At 34.8% G+C, this 19,927-nt stretch overlaps 1 protein-coding gene across 2 annotated transcripts in view; it reads left to right on the top strand.

The window, feature by feature from the left end:
• Positions 1-19,927, top strand: part of GSTCD (glutathione S-transferase C-terminal domain containing) — a 131,374-nt gene that overhangs the window by 16,872 nt on the left and 94,575 nt on the right. For both annotated transcript variants that reach the window (XM_060012843.1, XM_060012844.1), the window contains exon 5: positions 2,596-2,689. In XM_060012843.1, the coding sequence (XP_059868826.1) occupies positions 2,596-2,689 (94 nt within the window). The remainder of the gene's footprint in view (positions 1-2,595; positions 2,690-19,927) is intronic.

Here is a 19,927-nt window from a genome sequence, read left to right on the forward strand (position 1 = left end):
TTAAGCTAGTGGGGAATCCTTGAGCCTGAGTCATCTGTCAGAGAGTTCCATATTTCTCAAAAATGGTCTGCCACTCAGTCTCTGAGCCCGAGACTCTCAGTCATTGGCTTGGGAACAGTCCATGGGAAGGCTATACTAGAGACCAGGTGACTTGGGTTCTAGTCCCAGCTTTGTAGTCAAGCTAACATTATTACCTTCAGTAAGTCACTTAACCATAGGGTCTCACTTTCTCCTTTTATAAATTAGGAGAGTGTACTCCTCTGTACTCGTACAGAGGAGACTCTGTACGAGTCATTTCTGATTTTAAATTTTATGATTATATAAAAGTTGACTAGGACATCACATCTGCAATTTTATAAGAACGGAATGTTCAAATCTAAAATGTTATCATTTCAATTTTCATGTAATTCTAACTTGATAGTGTATATTGGATACATTTTCTTTTTTTTTTCTTTTTCACTTTTCCAACCTTATTAAAGAAGTTCACCATAGTAACATTTTCCTTTTTAATAGGGCATTGTTTTTGCTACTTATGAGTTTCTCTATTGTCACATATTTGAAAGACAATATTATATCAAATTAACATATTCTATGAATGTATTAATTTTTCTTTATACTGTAACGTTTCATTTCTGTATAGTCAGGGTTTTTTTGTTGTTTTTTTGTGTTTTTGCTTTTTTTCTTTTTCTTTTTTGCCAATTGCAATGAGGACACATGAAATTGGCCCTAAGCAGATGTGTAAAGTAGGAAAGGTTTTCTTAGGAACACTCACATCTCGCCTTTTTTTCCTTCTGTTTTCTTACGCACAATCTTGCCTCCAAAATCTCCCTTATTCTATAGAGGTTTTAAATTTATTTATCCAGTCAAAAAATGTGTATGTGTCTACTAAACACCAGACATTGTTCTGAATGTTGGATGTATGAAGAACAAATTGGACTGCCTTCATGGAGCTTACTTTCTGGTGGAGGAGGTAAATAAAGAAAAAACACAAATAAATGTATAGCACATTAGGTATTGATAAATGCTATAAAAAAATAATGTGGGATGAGGGGGGTGCAGATGATTGAGGTCAGGATCAATTTTTAGATAAGGTGGTCAGGAAGGCTTATCTGACTAGGTGAAGACATTGAGCAAATGACCTGAATGAACATTTGAAGATTTGGATGAAGTGTTCTAAGAGGATCCAGCTAGTAAGAAGACCCTGAGCAAATCTACAGAGACAGAAAGTGGATTAGTAGCTGCCTAGAGCAGGGAGCTTTGGGGAGAGAATGGAGAGTGTCTGCTAATGGGTATGGGACATCTTTTTTGAGGTGATGAAAATGTTCTCAAATTAGATAGATAGTGGTGATACACAACTGTGAATATTTTAAAAACCATTGTATGCTGTAAAGGGACAGATTTTTATGGCATAGAAATTATATCTCAATATAGTTGTATTTTATGGAAGACTCTAAGTTAGGAATAAGTGTGATGAAATGAGGAATAGCAGGAAGTTCAATATGGCTAGACTAAGGGAGATAGGAGAGAGGTAGATGATGTCAGAGAGATGTGTTTAAAGTTAGGAATAAGTGTGATGAAATGAGGAATAGCAGGAAGTTCAATATGGCTAGACTAAGGGAGATAGGAGAGAGGTAGATGATGTCAGAGAGATGTGTTTATCTTTCTGGGGGAGGTAAGTACTCTAGACCTCTATACTTGTAGCTATACCTCTACCCCAACAAAAGAACTTTGTACTATTTCCTTTGGCACTGAAATTCAGCTAGTTTTCATAATGGAAAGTAATCTCACGAACTAACCGATACAAAGGGGTTAATGATAGATTCTCAGGGATTTTTCTTTTGAATAGGATATTCCTGCAGATAAAAAAAAAATCTAGAACCATGGATATCTATCCTGTAGGCTGTGGACACAGAATGTGATTGAAAAGGTTCTGGGAATCCATGTGTATGCCATGCCACTGTCTATAGATCAAATAAATAAATGTATAACTTTTAACATGAGGAAGGAACCTGAGAATTGTTTTATATATGGAAGAGGGATGATCATTTTTTAAAATGGTGGGGAAAAAAATGTTGGGAACCATTTGGTTAAAACAAAGGGATCCTTTTCTAGAGACTTTGTAGATACTTGTAAAAGACTAGTATGGATGATATTTTGGGATGAGTGTTAAAGTAGGGACTTTTTGATTCTGTGAATATAGCTCCTAGGCTGTGGCAATTTTTGTATAATCCAAGACAGAACTTGATGGACATATGCAGAGTCAGTTTTGATTTTGTGGATTGTTTTTGACAAAACTTTTATTCTCAGGTGACTTTTCTTTTCGACACGCAATATTTATAAGTAGCTTATTACTTCTGTGTCACTTCAGGTAATAATTTAAATAGGAAATTTAATAATAATTTAATAGGAAAGTAACCATGCTGTTAAGAAACTCAACATATGTTTCTTATGTAACTAAATATTTTGAGGAATACTTGATGATTATTAAAATCTGTGTCCCTCCTTGCCAGTATAGGAAATAGAAATTTGGTCTTCTAGATCATAACAGGATTTTATTAATTTATTAATTTGGAAAGGGCTTATCTCCTTTTCTAGGAAAAAGGCATTGAAGTGATGTTTTCTCCCCACCCTTGCCCTACTTGGACCCTTGACTGGGATGCTCTTCCTGCAGCAGTGAGCCCAAAGGAAGGTAAGGTTGTTTTTTTTTAATCTTTTTTTTAAAAATAAATTTATTTATTTTATTTTTGGCTGCATTGGGTCTTTGTTGCTGTGTGCGGGCTTTCTCTAGTTGCAGTGACCAGGGGCTCCTCTTCGTTGTGATGCACAGGCTTCTCATCGCGGTGGCTTCCCTTATTGTGGAGCACGGGCTCTAGGCGCATGGGCTTCAGTAGGTGTGACTCACAGGCTCTAGAGCGCAGGCTCAGTAATTGTGGTGCACGGGCTTAGTTGTTCCACCGCATGTGGGATCTTCCCGGACCAGGGCTCGAACCCGTGTCCCCTGCATTGGCAGGTGGATTCCTAACCACTGCGCCACCCGGGAAGCCCCTTTTTTTTAATCTTTAAATATTACTCATAATCTGGATACCCTCTTCAGATCCATCTTCTAGTTCTCTAGTTCTCTCTTTGTCTATATCTAATATTCTGATCATACTATCCACTGAGTTTTCATTTTATTTTTATTACAAAATTTTACAGATACACATTGCTCTGATTTAATATTTCTCATATTTTCCTACACTGCTTCATCTGTTCCTTTTTTTGTCTTTGCTGAAGTATTTTGAAGCCTATCCCAGATAACACATCATACTATAGTACACACATCTAAAAAATATTGACATCTTAAATAATCACGTCATTATCACGCTTTATAAGAATCAGCAAAAATTCCTTCATCATCTGATAACCAGTTCATAATCATTTCCAATTGTTTAAAATATTGTTTGAAAAAATATTTTGATAGTTAGATTTTTAGTTAAATAATATTTTTATTGCTAAAAACTATATTTGGTTTGTTTTGATAATAAACTTTTCCTTGTTCATGTTTCAGTTTCCTCTTTTTATAATTGTTTAACCATAGTGATTTTATATTGTGTATTTTAACATAGTGATTTTATATTCTGTATTTATTATTTCTAATAGCTGATGTTCATAGAGGTCTAATTCTGCTGTTTGTTGTTTCTGTTGACTTCACTGCCAGTGTCTCATATCCCTATTAGTTCTGTAATTTTAGATTATAAATTGATTTTTTTGGTTATTTAAATCTTGGAATCTTGTGGGGCCTGGGATAGGAATGAATTCCCATGGAAAGGATTTATATTTGTTTATGCCAGACATCTTAAAGTATTTAACTTAAGGCACTAGATCTTAACATATTATTTTTTCACGTTGAGATTCCTTCAGCCTTTTCTGTCTGGGACTGAGGTTTAAACAGAAAAGTTAACTTTTTTCACCTTCCTTTGCTGTTGGGTAGAACTCTTTGTTTTTCAATGCATTTTTTCATAATCAATATAGCTTTTCAAGGTTTCTGCTTTCATGTAGTGATATTAGTTTCAACTCTCCATCATGCTAGGGATCAAGGACTAGCCTATCTTCTTTGTCTTGCTGTTAAAGCCTAGATCTCTGTTGTCAGCAAATACCCTCCAGGGAGCTATAGTGTCAGTTCAAGATTATTACACTACTTTTTAGTTCCTATCCCCCTTTTTAAGGCCCTATGGATTTTCCTTACTCTCAGAAGTCCAGTTAGACATGTAAAGGATGATTGTTGAATTTTAAATGCCATTGTAGGTATTTTTAGGTGAAGAATTTTTTTTAGCTCAATGTTCTATTTCTTTAACTGTTCATGTATTCTTTAGTTTTATACTAATCCAAATATGTTTTGATTTTTCAAATGCTCTTTGAAATCATTTGTCTTCCTTTTTCATATTCTTCTCTTCTATGATGCTTCCTGATATTGCCTGTATCTTACTAATCAATTCTGTTCTGTCAATCGAGGAAATACTTTAGTATTGTTCCAAAATGGAAGAAGATTATGTTGGATAGTTAAGAACTCTGTTGCAAAGATATTTGTATAAAAATGAAATCTATTTTTTGTCTTTTATTAAATATATGAAAAATAGTCACTAATGAATTTGTTAATGTTTTACTTTAAAATATTTTGACATTTTACAAAGCTTAAATGTTTGTTTTTATGTGCAATTAAATTTTCTATACTCTTCAGTTATAGTATAGATTCCGAATGGGTTAAACCTATAATTTACTAAATAAAAGTCATATTTTTATTAATATTTATATTAAAAATTAAAACAGCTTTTAAGTGCCACATGCTTTGCTTTGTCTATAATGTCTGCTATGAAGGCAAAATAATATTTTCACTTATTAATATGAGGACTCAATTACATCTGCTAACAACTCAAAGTTGACATTAAGCATTCGTGTCTAGTCATTTTACTGGTTAGAAGTGCATATCTAATGGAGCTCATGGAATATATTACTCATTATATCCCTTTAATTGGATCACCTTGTTTTCATAAATATTATGACAAAGATGGAGCTATAACAGCAAAGCTACATGGTGTACTCACATTTCATTTACTGTTTCCTAAACGTTTATAGTCTTGTTAAACTAAGGTAGAATTGTGGCATTTTAGATGTTCTGTTTTCAGTTCTGGCAGTTTCAATATTGCATAGTCATAGGATCTTTGTGAAATGAAATTATTCACATAGAGGTGCAGAGGTCACTATGAATGTGTTCTCATGATTTGTGCTCTGGTACCGTCTTTTAGGAGAAATTGAATTGTAATAAGGTATTATTGGTACTTGGTTCATTTAGATGTTTCACAGACTGCGTATACTGACTGTATTGAGTTACATCAAGATTGTGGTGCATATTATAAGAATCAGCTTCTTTACCATCAAAGACTATATTATATTAATTCTCATGATGGAGTCTAATATATTTCATAAGCCTGTCTAGTCTCTTATCCTCTGCTCTCACCCATTTCTCTCCCTACATCTTACATAACATTCCCTGAACTTTTTGCTGTTCCTTATACAATCTATATTTACTGTCTCCCTGCCTTCACCATTATTTTTCCTCCAGCCTTATATATTCTTCTTTCTTCTTCCCATTCCACTGAAATTATTATCATCTTTTAAGGATTAACTCAAATGCTGCTTCCTTCATTAAGCCTTCTTCATGGATTATGGAGTCAGCCTGCCTGAGTTTGAAACTTGGGCTACTAGCTAGCTAGGTAACCTATGGCCAGATTCTCTACTGAGAATGTCTGAATTCTCTGTTTTCTCAACTGACAATTCTCTGTACCTCAATGGCCTCATCTGTAGAATGGGGATAATAATACTACCTACCTCATGAGATTGTTAGTACATTCAATGAATTAATATATAAAACAGTACAGTGCCTAACTATAATAGTAAATGTTAAATAATACTAATATAGTAGTCAGAGTAGTCAGTAGTAGTCAGTAGTCAATCATTTTCTCTCAACATTCCTTTAGTACTTTCTTATACTTCATTTTGATACTTATAGAATACTTCTGTTATACTAGTTTACATGCATGTTTTCCTTCTCCAATAAACTGTGAGCTCTTTAAATATAGGACTCCTGTGGATAGGTCCTCAATAATTTTTTATTAAATTGAATTGGATTGAGACTATAGATCCTTTTTTTAACTTCCCAAGTTTCTAATTAAACCATGCAACGTTTTTGTCTCATATAGATTTAAAAGGCTAAAATAATTGGGATTATTTAGTTTTAAGAAAACAGAACTGAATATTTAATTTACATTATCATTCTTATAGTTATCATTGTTAATATTATTATTATTACATATCTTTAAATGGACTTTTTAGGAGTAAGTTGCAGACATCATGACTCTTCACTTCTAAATACTTAACTGTCTCCTTTAAGAACAAGAACATTTTCTTATATAGCCATAGTACAATGATCAAAATAGGATATTTAATTCAGTACATACTATTGTCTACTATTCAGTTCAGTAGATTGTAGTACATTTAGTTGTCATGTCTCTTTAATTTCCTTTAATGTGAAACAGTTTCTCAGCCTTTCTTTGTCTTTCATACCATGGACTTTTTTGAAGAGTTCAGGCCAGTTTTTTGTAGAATATTTCTCCATATGGATTTGTCTGATGTTTTCCTCATGATTAGATTAAAGTTACACATTTTGGGCAGGAACAACACAGAAATGATGTTGTGTCCTTCTCAGTGCCTCATTATCAGGAGGCATATTATGTCTGTTTGGGCCCAGTGATGTTAACTTTAATCATTTGTTTAAGGTGGAGTCTGCCAGGTGTCTCTACTCTAATGTTACTATTTTGCTCTACTGAATTAATAAGTAGTTCATGGGGAGATATTCCAGACTACATAATAACTTGTTTCTTTTCAAACTTTCACTCACCGATTTATATTCGTTTGATGCTTTCTTGCCTGTGATAGTTGCAAAATAGTGATTTTTCAACTCCACCATATTCTATATTTATTAGTTGCCACTCTACTGTAAGAAAGTCTTCTTTCTCTCTTTTTTGTCTTTCTTCCCTTTCTTTCTCTCTTTCTTTCTCTCTTTCTTTCTTTCTTTCTTTTCTTTCCTTCTTTTGACTCATGAATTTTTGTTTTATTAAATAAGTTATAATATATCACTGTCATTATTAATTTCAGTGCTCAAGTTGTCCCAGGTTGTAGGTGCCTTCAAGCTGGCTCCTGATCCTTTGGAAATGCCCCAATCATTCTATGATCATGTCCTTAATTTCTGGCATAACAAAATAATTACAGGCTCATTTTGTCATTTCCCTGCCCCAGCCATAGAATCAACTGTTTCTCCAAGGAGCCCTTGTTTCTTTTAGTAGAGAATAGTATTTAGAAACTACGATTTGGGCACTAGGTATGCTCGTTGCCAACAGTATTGCTTCTAGGTTCTTTCGGTAGAGAGATGTATATATAGACAGATTCATTAGGAAATAGCTGTATGTATACATAACATCTACATACACACACATACATAATCATACACATCAATACCTACTATATCTATATATCTATGTCTATTATCTACATATATTGAAAATCATGAGTTTATGCAGATACCTCTAATTCCAATCCGATACCACAAGATTCTTCCTAGTTTTTCTGAATTCAGTATCTGTATCTACATTTTCCAACAGTAAAAATTAAAGCACCAAACATCACCTATGTATTTGCTCATTTGTTCAGTCCTAGAATATATGGACAGTAATTTGAGTTGCTTTACCCATATCTCTGTGAAAAATACACCTACTAAGTTGAGTTCCAATTTGTTTGCAGTTATTTTCATCTTTGAATTGAGGGTATATGGTCACAGTTCTCATGCAGGTAACTGTGATCAGATGGTTCTATGGAAGATGAACTATGAAAAGTGAAAAATGAAATGTTTAAGTTAGTATTAGTCATGTCCCCTGATAGAAAATCTTCAACCAACATTTCCCTGCACTGAGAAGATCCAGGCAATTGCATGTTCTCTACTACCTGTTGTCCTCACATACCTGTGATTTCTTACTCTAATGAACTAGGATAAATACTGTGAACCTGAAGACTCATTTTGTTAAGTCCAGAGACACCTTTTGTTCTTGACCTTTGAATTTTTGCCCTCTGAGTATGAAAGAAAGAATGGATATAGTCTTTTGCCTTAAGACCTAGAATAGAGCTGCTCTAAGTCACACTCCATCGATATTTCCCTACGGCCTTTCTGTTCTCCAGTAGTTTTTACATGGCTGGTTCCTGTATTAGGAGTGGCTCCTAGTCCCTAATAACCACATCAATCACGTAGAAGGGAGGAGAGTCAGAAGCATAACCTTATAGAAGAGAAAGGCAATAAAAAGATAGTTGCTTAGGTGTTGTTCCAGTTATAATCTCTTCTTTTTTGTTTTTTAACATCTTTATTGGAGTTTGCCTTACAATGTGTTAGTTTCTGCTGTATCACAGAATGAATCAGTTATACATATACGTATGTCCCCATATCCCCTACCTCTTGCGTCTCCCTCCCACCCTCCCTATCCCACCCCTTCTAGGTGGTCACAAAGCACCGAGCTGAACCCCTGTGCTATGCAGCTGCTTCTCACTACCTATCTGTTTTACATTTGGTAGTGTATATATGTCCATGTAACTCTCTCACTTCGTCCCAGGTTACCCTTCCCCCTCCCCATGTCCTCAAGTCCATTCTCTACGTCTGTGTCTTTATTCCTGTCCTGACCCTAGGTTCATCAGAACCACTTTTTTTTTTTTTTTTTTTAGATTCCATATATGTGTTAGCATACGGTATTTGTTTTTCTCTTTCTGACTTCACTCTCTATGACAGACTCTAGGTCCATGCACCTCACTACAAATAACTCAATTTCGTTTCTTTTTATGGCTGAGTAATATTCCATTGTATATATGTGCCACATCTTCTTTATCCATTCATCTGTCGATGGACACTTAGGTTGCTTCCATGTCCTGGCTATTGTAAATAGTGCTGCAATGAACATTGTGGTGCATGACTCTTTTTGAATTATGGTTTTCTCAGGGTGTATGCCCAGCCTTGGGATTGCTGGGTTATATGGTAGTTCTATTTTTAGTTTTTTAAGGAACCTCCATACTGTTCTCCATAGTGGCTGTATCAATTTACATTCCCACCAACAGTGCAGGAGGGTTCCCTTTTCTTCACACCCTCTCCAGCATTTATTGTTTGTAGATTTTTTGATGATGGCCATTCTTACCGGTGTGAGGTGATACCTCACTGTAGTTTTGGTTTGCATTTCTCTAATGATTAGTGATGTTGAGCATCCTTTCATGTGTTTGTTGTCAATCTGTATATCTTCTTTGGAGAAATGTCTATTTAGGTCTTCTGCCCATTTTTGGATTGGGTTGTTTGTTTTTTTCATATTGAGCTGCATGAGCTGCTTGTAAATTTTGGAGATTAATCCTTTGTCAGTTCCTTTATTTGCAAATATTTTCTCGCATTCTGAGTTGTTGTCCTTTCATCTTGTTAATGGTTTCCTTTGCTGTGCAAAAGCTTTTAAGTTTCATTAGGTCCCATTTGTTTATTTTTTTTTTATTTCCATTTCCCTAGGAGGTGGGTCAAAAAAGATCTTGCTGTGATTTATGTCATAGAGTGTTCTGCCTATGTTTTCCTCTAAGAGTTTGATGGTGTCTGGCCTTACATTTAGGTCTTTAATCCATTTTGAGTTTATTTTTGTGTATGGTGTTAGGAAGTGTTCTAATTTCATTCTTTTACATGTAGCTGTCCAGTTTTCCCAGCACCACTTATTGAAGAGGCTGTCTTTTCTACAATATATATTCTTGCCTCCTTTATCACAGATAAGGTGACCATATGTGTATGGGTTTATCTCTGGGCTTTCTATTCTGTTCCATTGATCTATATTTCTGTTTTTGTTCCAGTACCGTACTGTCTTGATTACTGTAGCTTTGTAGTATAGTCTGAAGTCAAGGAACCTGATTCCTCCACCTCCATTTTTCTTTCTCAGGATTGTTTTACCTTTAGCATTTGTCGTAAAGCTGGTTTGGTGGTGCTGAATTCTCTTAACTTTTGCTTGTCTGTAAAGGTTTTAATTTCTTTGTTAAATCTGAATGAGATCCTTCCTGGGTAGAGTAATCTTGGTTGTAGGTTTTTCCCTTTCATCACTTTAAATATGTCTTGCCACTTCCTTCTGGCTTGCAGAGTTTCTGCTGAAAGATCAGCTGCTAACCTTATTGGGATTCCCTTGTATCTTATTTGTTGTTTTTCCCTTGCTGCTTTTAATATGTTTTCTTTGTATTTAATTTTTGACAGTTTGATTAATATGTGTCTTGGCGTGTTTCTCTTTGGATTTATCCTGTATGGGACTCTCTGTGCTTCCTGGACTTGATTGACTATTTCATTTCCCATGTTAGGGAAGTTTTCAACTGTAATCTCTTCAAATATTTTCTCAGTCCCTTTCTTTTTCTCTTCTTCTTCTGGGACCCCTATAATTCGATTGTTTGTGTGTTTAATGTTGTCCCAGAGGTCTCTGAGATTGTCCTCAGTTCTTTTCCTTCTTTTTTCTGTATTCTGCTCTGCGGTAGTTATTTCCACTGTTTTATCTTCCAGGTCACTTATCTGTGCTTCTGCCTCAGTTATTCTGCTATCGATCCCATCTAGAGTACTTTTAATTTCATTTATTGTGTTGTTCGTCGTTGCTTGTTTCATCTTTTTTTCTTCTAGGTCCTTGTTAAATGTTTCTTGCATTTTGTCTATTCTATTTCCAAGATTTTAGATCATCTTTACTATCATTATTCTGAATTCTTTTTCAGGTAGACTGCCTATTTCCTCTTCGTTTGTTTGGTCTGGTGGATTTTTACCTTGCTCCTTCATCAGCTGCGTATTTCTCTGTCTTCTCATTTTGTTTAACTTACTGTTTGGGGTCTCCTTTTCGCAGGCTGCACATTCGTAGTTCCCGTTGTTTTTGGTGTCTGCCCCCAGGGCGTAAAGTTGGTTCAGTGGGTTGTGTAGGCTTCCTGGTGGAGGGGACTGGTGCCTGTGTTTTGGTGGGTAGGGCTGGATCTTGTCTTTCTGGTGGGCAGGACCACATCCCGTGGTGTGTTTTGGGGTGTCTGTGACCTTAGTGTGATTTTAGGCAGCCTCTCTGCTAATGGGTGGGGTTGTGTTACTGTCTTGCTAGTTGTTTGGCATGGGGCGTCCAGCACTGGAGCTTGGTGGCCATTGGCTGGGGCTGGGTCTTAGCATTGAGACGGAGATCTCTGGGAGAGCTCTTGCTGATTGATATTAAGTGGGGCCAGGAGGTCTCTGGTGGTCCAGTGTCCTGAACTCGGCTTTCCCACCTTGGAGCCTCAGGCCTGAAACCAGGCTGGAGCACCAAGGCCCTGTCAGCCACATGGCTCTGGATCACTGTGATGATAGAGGTGCTCAGCACCCTGTACCTTGGGAGGATGCTCTGCCCCCTCAATCTCTTTTATTCTTATATTCAGAGTTGCACTGTCTTCGAAATATGGCCCACTTAGGTATACATAAGGCCTTGGTTTTGCTTTTGAGGTACATGAGAGCACTAACTCCTAGGGATACTGATATGAGGGTGGTATCTAAAAACTTTAAACATAACCACTCATTCACCCTTACCCCCTGCCCCCCAGTTTAGAGTATATACTTATCAGCTGAGATAAAAGAAAAATTTAATGGCAGAGTTTTACAAGAAGGAGGTAGTAAGATCTCACCTTTCAAGAGGGTTTTAAACCTAGTAGATTTCATTTGCTTGGGACAGGTATGTATGAATTCTTAGAACAAGAATTACAACCTGCTATATTTTAGTTCCTGTTATGTAAGTCACTGATTGAATTTATGGTTCTAAGGGAATGTATCATTTTTCAATCCTAGCGGCAGATTATTCAATTAGTAGTGAGATGTTCCTTTTTATCAACCTTTATATATAGCACTTATAGATGACTGAGGTTTTTAAATTTAAAAGTGTATCCTGATGAGGATCATTTATGTAAATACTCATTTTTTCCCTCCATTTGTTTTCCATAGAGTATTTGGGGTGTAAAAGAATGACTGATCCTTGACGTTAGGAAAAAATATAAAATAAGACAGTGATACATGATATAACTAGTAAAAGTTGGCCTCAGTGCAAAGTCTCTGCCCTCCCCTGACCTCTTTGTTATATGCTTCTATAAACCAACAGGGTCACCCTTTCTTTTTCCAGCAGAAGTGATGGAAGGGAAGGGTGTGGTCAAGGTCTTTGGAGAGAGTTGTATCCAATGTGGAGAATGGAAGGACTAAACAGAGCCTTTTCCTCTATCAGTGATTCTTAACAACGTTCTTACCAATGCTAAAGGATATGGTAAATAGCATTATTTATTGCTGTTTGTGCCAGAAGACCAGGGATGCTAAAAGTTCACCATAATGAAGAATTGTCTCATCTGTAATATAAGCATTGCCCTCCTTTGGGGAAAACATAAAAGTTTGTTTTAGAGTCTCTAGTCAGGGTATAAGAATGCTACATTGTCCTAAACCATTGCTTCTCAAACTAGGACATCCATTGGAATCATTTGGATGGCTTGTTAAAACAGATCGATGGGCCCTACCCCAGAGTCTGAGAACAGGCCCTAGAATTTTCATTTCTAAAAAGTATCAACTAATGCTGCTTCTGCTGCTTTGGGGACCACAGGGTGTGAAGTTTCACTCCAGGTAACTGGTATCGTGCATGCATGGGCTGCTTTGATTGCCACCAAAGTAAGATGAACAAGATCAAAGTTTTCTAATTTTTTTTTTTTTTTTTTTTTACAACCTGAAGAATTATTTTTTGGCCCTTAGCACGGAGTACATCAAATATAAGCATTTGTGCATACCTCTGGACCATCTGGTAACTATGAAAACTTCTACTTTAAGCCAAATATGCTAGCAAATATAAGTGGAAGTAGAAATATCTTGATAATGTAAATAAAAGTAACTGTCTCTTTCAAGAAATTTTTTTTCCTGAAATACTTGTCCTAGATTCTTACGATGAGACTCAAAATTAGCATATTTGTTTTCCTACTTTAAAAAAATTATTCTCCAGTGAGACAATGTAAGGATATAGTCTCCAACACTTTATTTATATTGAATAACTTTAGACTATAAGGCTGTTACATTTTGAACTTTTTGGCACTTAAAATACTAAAAGCACACCAAGAGAATGAGATCAAAGGTTTTTGGGGGGTTTTTTCTCCCCACTTTTCTGGAGAAGAAATTCTCTAACATAAATGTTTTTCATTTCTCTAAGTTATACTTAGCTGTGAAATTCAAAACCTGACCATATTTGACTCAGAACTCTACAAATTTGTAACTGTTTTCTCTCCTTTCAAGAGTGAGGTTCTCAACAAGAATTTTGGTGCTTTACCAAAAGTAATACAATCTTGTATTTAAACTGCATTTTAATCTGAAGCTAAAAGCCTCTAAAACATAGTATGTATAAATATAGACAGAATTTATGTTAAATGTTTTAAAATATAACAAAGTTGCAAAGAACAAGTTTGCTGTTTGCTTAGTGGTGCTCTTTTGATTTAGTGCCAAACACGAATACATATAGATGTAGAGACTGCGATAGAGAGATATATCACATATGTATTATATTATTATATATTATGTATACAAATGATATAAAGCAGACCACGTGTTAAATTCATCTCCTTTTCTAGTAGAAAGTTAGTCAGCTAAAGTAATAGTAGAAGGAATTGAAACTGGCAGAGAGATGTGTAAATTTTTACTAGGCAAATTCTTCCAATTATTATAGCATTAGACACTCCTTATATAAAAATGGTGGTCTTTTATAAACTAATTAATTGTACTAATTAATTGTACTTGGTAATCAAGAGAGGTTATACTGATGGTAGGAATTTTTTTATGTAAGTTTGAATGAGTAACCATTAGGTGAATGTTTTAATTAAAAAGAATTAATGTACTGTATTGTAATCTTTATTTGAAAGGAAGGTAATATAAAGAGGTAGAGAACTAGTGGAAAGTTATCTTTATTTTTTCAGTGTTACTTTCTTCATGTGGAATTTTAAAAGGTTTAAAGTTTCTTCATGTGAAATGTTAAAAGTTTAAATAAGAAAAAGAGAACTATGTAAAATACACACTTTTGTTATGTAGTTGACCTTTGAAAAACGCAAGGGTAGGGGTGCCAATCCTTCCTGCAGTTGAAAATCCCTGTATAACTTTTAGTCAGCCCTTGGTATACAAGGGTCCTCTCATATTTGCGGTTTTGCATCCACAGATTCAAGTAACTGTGGATTCAGTTAATACTATTGTATTACTGTGAAAAAAAATCCACCTATAAGTGGGCCTGTGCAGTTCAAATCACAGGTCAACTGTAAATGTGTAATAATAATTCATTGATTTTTGTTTATTTAAACCTTTTTAATTTAAACCTTTAAAAAAATGATATACCTGTTAAAATTTCACATGAAGTAGCACTTTAAATAATTTAATCAAATTCTCCTCAAATTTATCTATAGGTTCAATGTAACTTTTATCAAAATCCCAACAAGATTTCTAGTAGATATAGACAAGCTTATTCTCAGTTTTATATGGAAAAAAAGAATTTAGAAAAAAAAAATGGTAGAAAGAATCATTCTATTCCATGTTAAGACTTCCTGTACAGCTATGGTAGTTGGAGAGGTAGACATCATATAGATCAATAGAACAGAATAGAGAACCTTAAAAAAGGCATAAAAGAAGGACAGTCTCTTCAACAAATGTTGCTGGATCAATTGGACATCCATAGGCAAAGAAAATGAATATCAAAATGCATCCCTTATGTAAAAGTTAACTCAAAAAGGATCATAAATTTAAATGTAAAATTTTAAACTATAAAACTTTAGAAGAAAATGTGGAAAAATATAAAAAAACTTTGGGAACTGGGAGTAGAAACAGAATTCTTATACATGACACCAAAAGCACAATCCATAAAAAAATTTTGATAGGTTGGACTTCATCAAAATTTAAAATGTTTGCCAAAGATTCTGTTATGAGGATGATAAAAGAAGCTAAAGACTAGAAGAAAATATTTGCAAACCAGAAATACATGCAAATCTGACACAGAATTTGAATCTGGAATGTACAAAGAACTCTCAAAACTCAGCTGTAAAAAACAAACAAACAAGGAATCCAATTAGAAAATGAGCAAAAGACATGAACAGACATTTTATCAAAGAGGATATATAGTTGGCACTATGCACATGAAAAAATTTCTGCTTCTTAACCATCAGAGAAATGTAAATTAAAACTACAGTGAGATATAATTACACACCTATCAGAATGGCTAAAATTAAAAAAGTAACAAGAGCAAATGTTGACAAGGATGTGGAGAAACTGAATCACTCATACCTTGCTGGTAAGAATGTAAAATGGTGCAACCACTTTGGAAAATAGTTTGGTACTTTCTTACAAAACTACAGATACAATTACCACAAGACAGTTGCACTGCTGAGCATTTATCCCAGAGAAATGAAAACTTATATTCGTTCAGAAACCTGCACCTGAATGTTCATAGCAACTTTATTCATCATAACCTCAGACTGGAAATAACACTAATGTCCTTCAATGGGTACGTGATTAAACAAATTCTGGTGTGTCCTTGCTATAGAATCCTACTCAGCAATAAAAAGGAATGGCTTAGTCATACTTGTAACAACTTGGATGGATCTCAAAGACATTATGATTAATGAAAAAAAGCCCGTCTCGAAAAGTTACGTGTACTATATGATTGCATTTATTTAACATTCTCAAAATGATAAAACTAGGGAGGTGGAGACAGATTAATGGTTGGCAGGCAACAGGAATGGCCGTGGAGGGGTGCTACTGTCAAGGGAGTTCCATTGTGGTGATGAGGTGGTTATGTGAACCTATACATGGGATCAAATTGCATAAAACTGTACATATGCTCACAAATAAAGGCGTGTGGTGAAAACTGAGCAAGGTCTGTGGTTAACAGTATTGTACTAAAAATAATTTCTCAGCTTTGGTATTGTACTGTAATTATATAAGATGTCACCATTGGGGAAACTGGATGAAGGGTTCACAGGATTCTATGTAATATTTTTGCAACTTCCTGTGAGCCTATAATTATTTCAAAATAAAAAGTTAAAAATAGAATTTAAGTAGAAATTGGAAAGATCAAGAAAATAAAGAATACTGAAATTATTTCTCAGCTCATCTTTTTCAAAAATATCAGAAAACTTCTAGAGACTATTTATAAATCAAATGATAGTTTGATACAAGGCAAGAACTACAAAATGAATAACAATGCAATGCTAATATACACAGTTAAACCTTGACTTTAACTTTGACAGACAGTCCATTTCACAGGTTGCTATTCTCAAGCTCCTAGAGAAATGGAGAGTCAAGCATAACATAATTTGAGTCTTTTTATATGAACATTGCTTCAGAATATTAATTGGTATGATCTAGGAATAGCCCTAGTATAAATCCTGGCTGATAGTTTGCACTAGGGCTCCTGGCTGCCACCAGAAAACTTCAGGGTTCCTTGAAGCTGTCATGGTGTTACATATGTTATGGTGATAGAGAGGGATGTTATGTTCATGAGGAGAAGTAGAGAGAGATCTTTCATACTGAAAGTTTAGTCGTGTCCAATTTCAATTATACATTTGTATTTCAAAGTACTGAAACGTAGGACTGAGTGTTTTGTTTTGGCTGTCAAAATGGTTGAGTGATTAAGTTTATTTTGAACTTTAAATCAGCTCAGGTGTGGAAATGACCCAGGTGTATAATGTACTACTAGCTAAATCGTCTGGAGCCACTTTGCTGTAAACAAGGCCTGAAAAAGAGTAGCAAGATTAAATTCAAGTTTTATTACTTCCATGTCTGCAACAAAAATAAGTGCCGGCCAGTATCAACCAGAGAGGCAGATATTCTTTAACTAGGGGAGCATTGGTAAAATGGTCTCACAGCTTTGGTACCTTATATCCACATAGCATTGGGCTCACTGGGTTTCTTATCTCTTTTTTTTTTCCTTTTCTGTTTTTAAGCCATGAAACTGGGCTGTCTTTGTAGGAAAATACAATGCTTTTTTTTTTTTTTAAGTGCACTTAATCATGGCATGTGATTAAAGAAAAAGTTAAAAGTCTTTTTTTCTCCTGGAGTTAGATTTGTTGTAATTCCTTCCAGTATTACGTTATGCTTTGTTCTATCCTTTAGGATTAGACTTCAAGAACCCTATTTATAGACCATGTTTTTAAGTACTTTGCAAGCAGAGCCCATGATGACTGGTTACCAAGAAAGGTTTTAATGGCCAGTTTATCTAAGGTGGATTACATGGAATCTTCTAAGAGTGTTGCTTTTTAAAACAAAATAAATAAAAGTGTTTGATGTGAGGAAGTATCTATGTGAGTAAGCAATTATCTGAATTTATTAATTAGGTCATATGGAGAGTATGAAATTATTTGGAAACTTTTTGTCTGTGTACAAATGAACAAATTGAGAATTTATTGAACAATCAAGGAGATTTGGGTCTATTCCTAACTTCACTAAGTCATTTATTATAGCACTAGGCAAGTTTGAAAGTTACCATGGTTTGTTTTAGGAATATTATTAATTCACTGATAAGAAACCTCAAATTATCCATTCAGGTGAATATTGTTTATTAGTATGTTTCAGAGATCAAATGGCTTCAACAGATTGAAATAGGTTTATGTGAGTAATGAAGTACTTATTTCTGAAAACCAGTACTAGGCAAAGGTTCAGATCTCTTTAGTTTGTGTTGAAATGTAGTTGGGATGGGACCATTTTAATTCAACAAGACTTACCTGGTCGGTAGGTCTGGAGCATCCTTCTAGTCCTGCTAAGTTTTTAGCAGCACCAAGTTCTCTTAGGGCTGGAGATGTGTACCCATTTTAAGATAAGACTTTTCCTAAGAATTTCATTCCATTTTTTTCTTTCAGAATTTTTCTGATGGGTACTGTAATAACAGGGTTTGATGTTTTATTTACTTATTTATTAAAAAAATTAATTTTTTTAACATCTTTATTGGAGTATAATTGATTTACAATCGTGTGTTAGTTTCTGCTTTATAACAAAGTGAATCAGCTATACATATACATATATGATCACATAACAAATATTTTATAATACTAGGGTAAACTCAATTTCTAGGACAATTCCTTATCTTAAAACAAATAATTTATTTTTTTGTATTTTTTAAAAATACTTCAGTATAAGTGAGATCATACAGTATTTGCCTTTGACTTATTTCATTTAGTTTAATGTCCTCTAAAACAAATTATTTTACATGACAGTTTTACTCTTTGTCTACTGCAATGAGAAAACAAAAGTATTAATATTTTTGTGGCAGTGTGCACATCTAACAAACTAGACATGCATGAAAAACTACAGGGTTTTTTGCAGGGGAGAGATTAGATAGGGCTAAGCCCTCCCCTTTTTTTTTTTTTTTCTAAAACAACTTTATTAACTAAATACTTTCATGCCCAGGGTACCTATTCATACTTAAATTTTTTCAGCAACAAGGAAAGGAAGGAAAACCAAGCTGTCAAAGGCAGTGTTAAACAAAATGACTTTCCAGTCACGCCTCTCTGCTTTCATCTAATCTAGATGGTTTACTGTAAAATCAGGTAATTGTTGGACTACTATGATCTAACCAAAAAGTGTTTTAAAATAATTTTATGAAAGAAGTGCTTTTGATAAGTTTCTTTCAAGTGACCTTAAATCTCTTTAATAAGCAATATTCACATTTATAGTTACTTTTCATCAGATTCTGACTTACATTCTTGATCCAATTCTATAAAAAGTGATTGTATGAGTCAGATTCCAGAAAGGAAAAGATGACACATTCAAATTGGGAATATTTGAGGGGGTTTATATGTAGAGACATTAATTATAAAGTTGTAGGCAGGATGTCTTAACTGTAAAGGGATAGGGCAGGAACTTGGCATTAGTAGCCACAGAGCTGTTTCTATCTCTAGGCCTGATTGGACACAAAGAGGAAAAAGAAAAGAGAAAGTCCATAGAGCAAGCTGCTTTGAGAGGGGCAGAAACCTTCAGGCAAGAGACAGAGGCAGCCTCAAGTGACTGAAGGGGTGAGAGGAGAGTAAAATTACCCTGCCCTCATTCTCCTTTATTATTACCATCTATCTGATCTCCTGCTGGGGCTTTTCCCTGACCAAACCCATCCAGATGCCAGAGGGCAAGGAAGCCTGTTGATGTACCCTATGCAGGTCACCACCAGGGCAGAGAGCTAGCTGAATTTGGAGGAGGCAAACCTACGATACCTGGCAGAGTAATTATGGAATTCAGGGCTGAGAGAGACACTAGAGATCATCTAGAATGAGGAAATCTGAGGTTTGTGGAGAGGATAAGCAGCCTGCATTGTGTTACACACAACAGAGACGCATTGTCTGTCAGTCAGCTGTGCCCAGAACTGGAGCTCTACATTCATTATGCTTTGTAATTATGCCACAGTCACCTCTTACAACATCTGTGCACATCTCATGTGGGAAGTTACACTGATTTGTACTGCTGTTAACAAAATTAATAAAATTTGAAAATTTTTAACCTGGTGGGTTGCACTTATTAGAGGAAATGTTTTGGCATAGTACTTCATCCCATAAATCTTATATCAGCCCATACTATAATTGCCTGAAAATTACTTTCAATGACTGTACTTGCTATAGAAAATTGCTGTTTAATGTGACTTTTCTTAAATCCTAGAGTTGTGGAGGTAAGATAGGGAGAGGAATTAGAATAACCCTCTAGCTATTGGAATCTTTGCTTTAGAGGTTTAAAATTTGGGACTCATTTGATTAAAATTAAAAGCAGTCTATAAAACTCTTAATATATTAAGAGTATATATTGTTTGCCTTTTTTATTTTAGAG

This window comes from Delphinus delphis, chromosome 5, assembly GCF_949987515.2.
Source record: "Delphinus delphis chromosome 5, mDelDel1.2, whole genome shotgun sequence".
Lineage (NCBI taxonomy): Eukaryota > Metazoa > Chordata > Mammalia > Artiodactyla > Delphinidae > Delphinus > Delphinus delphis.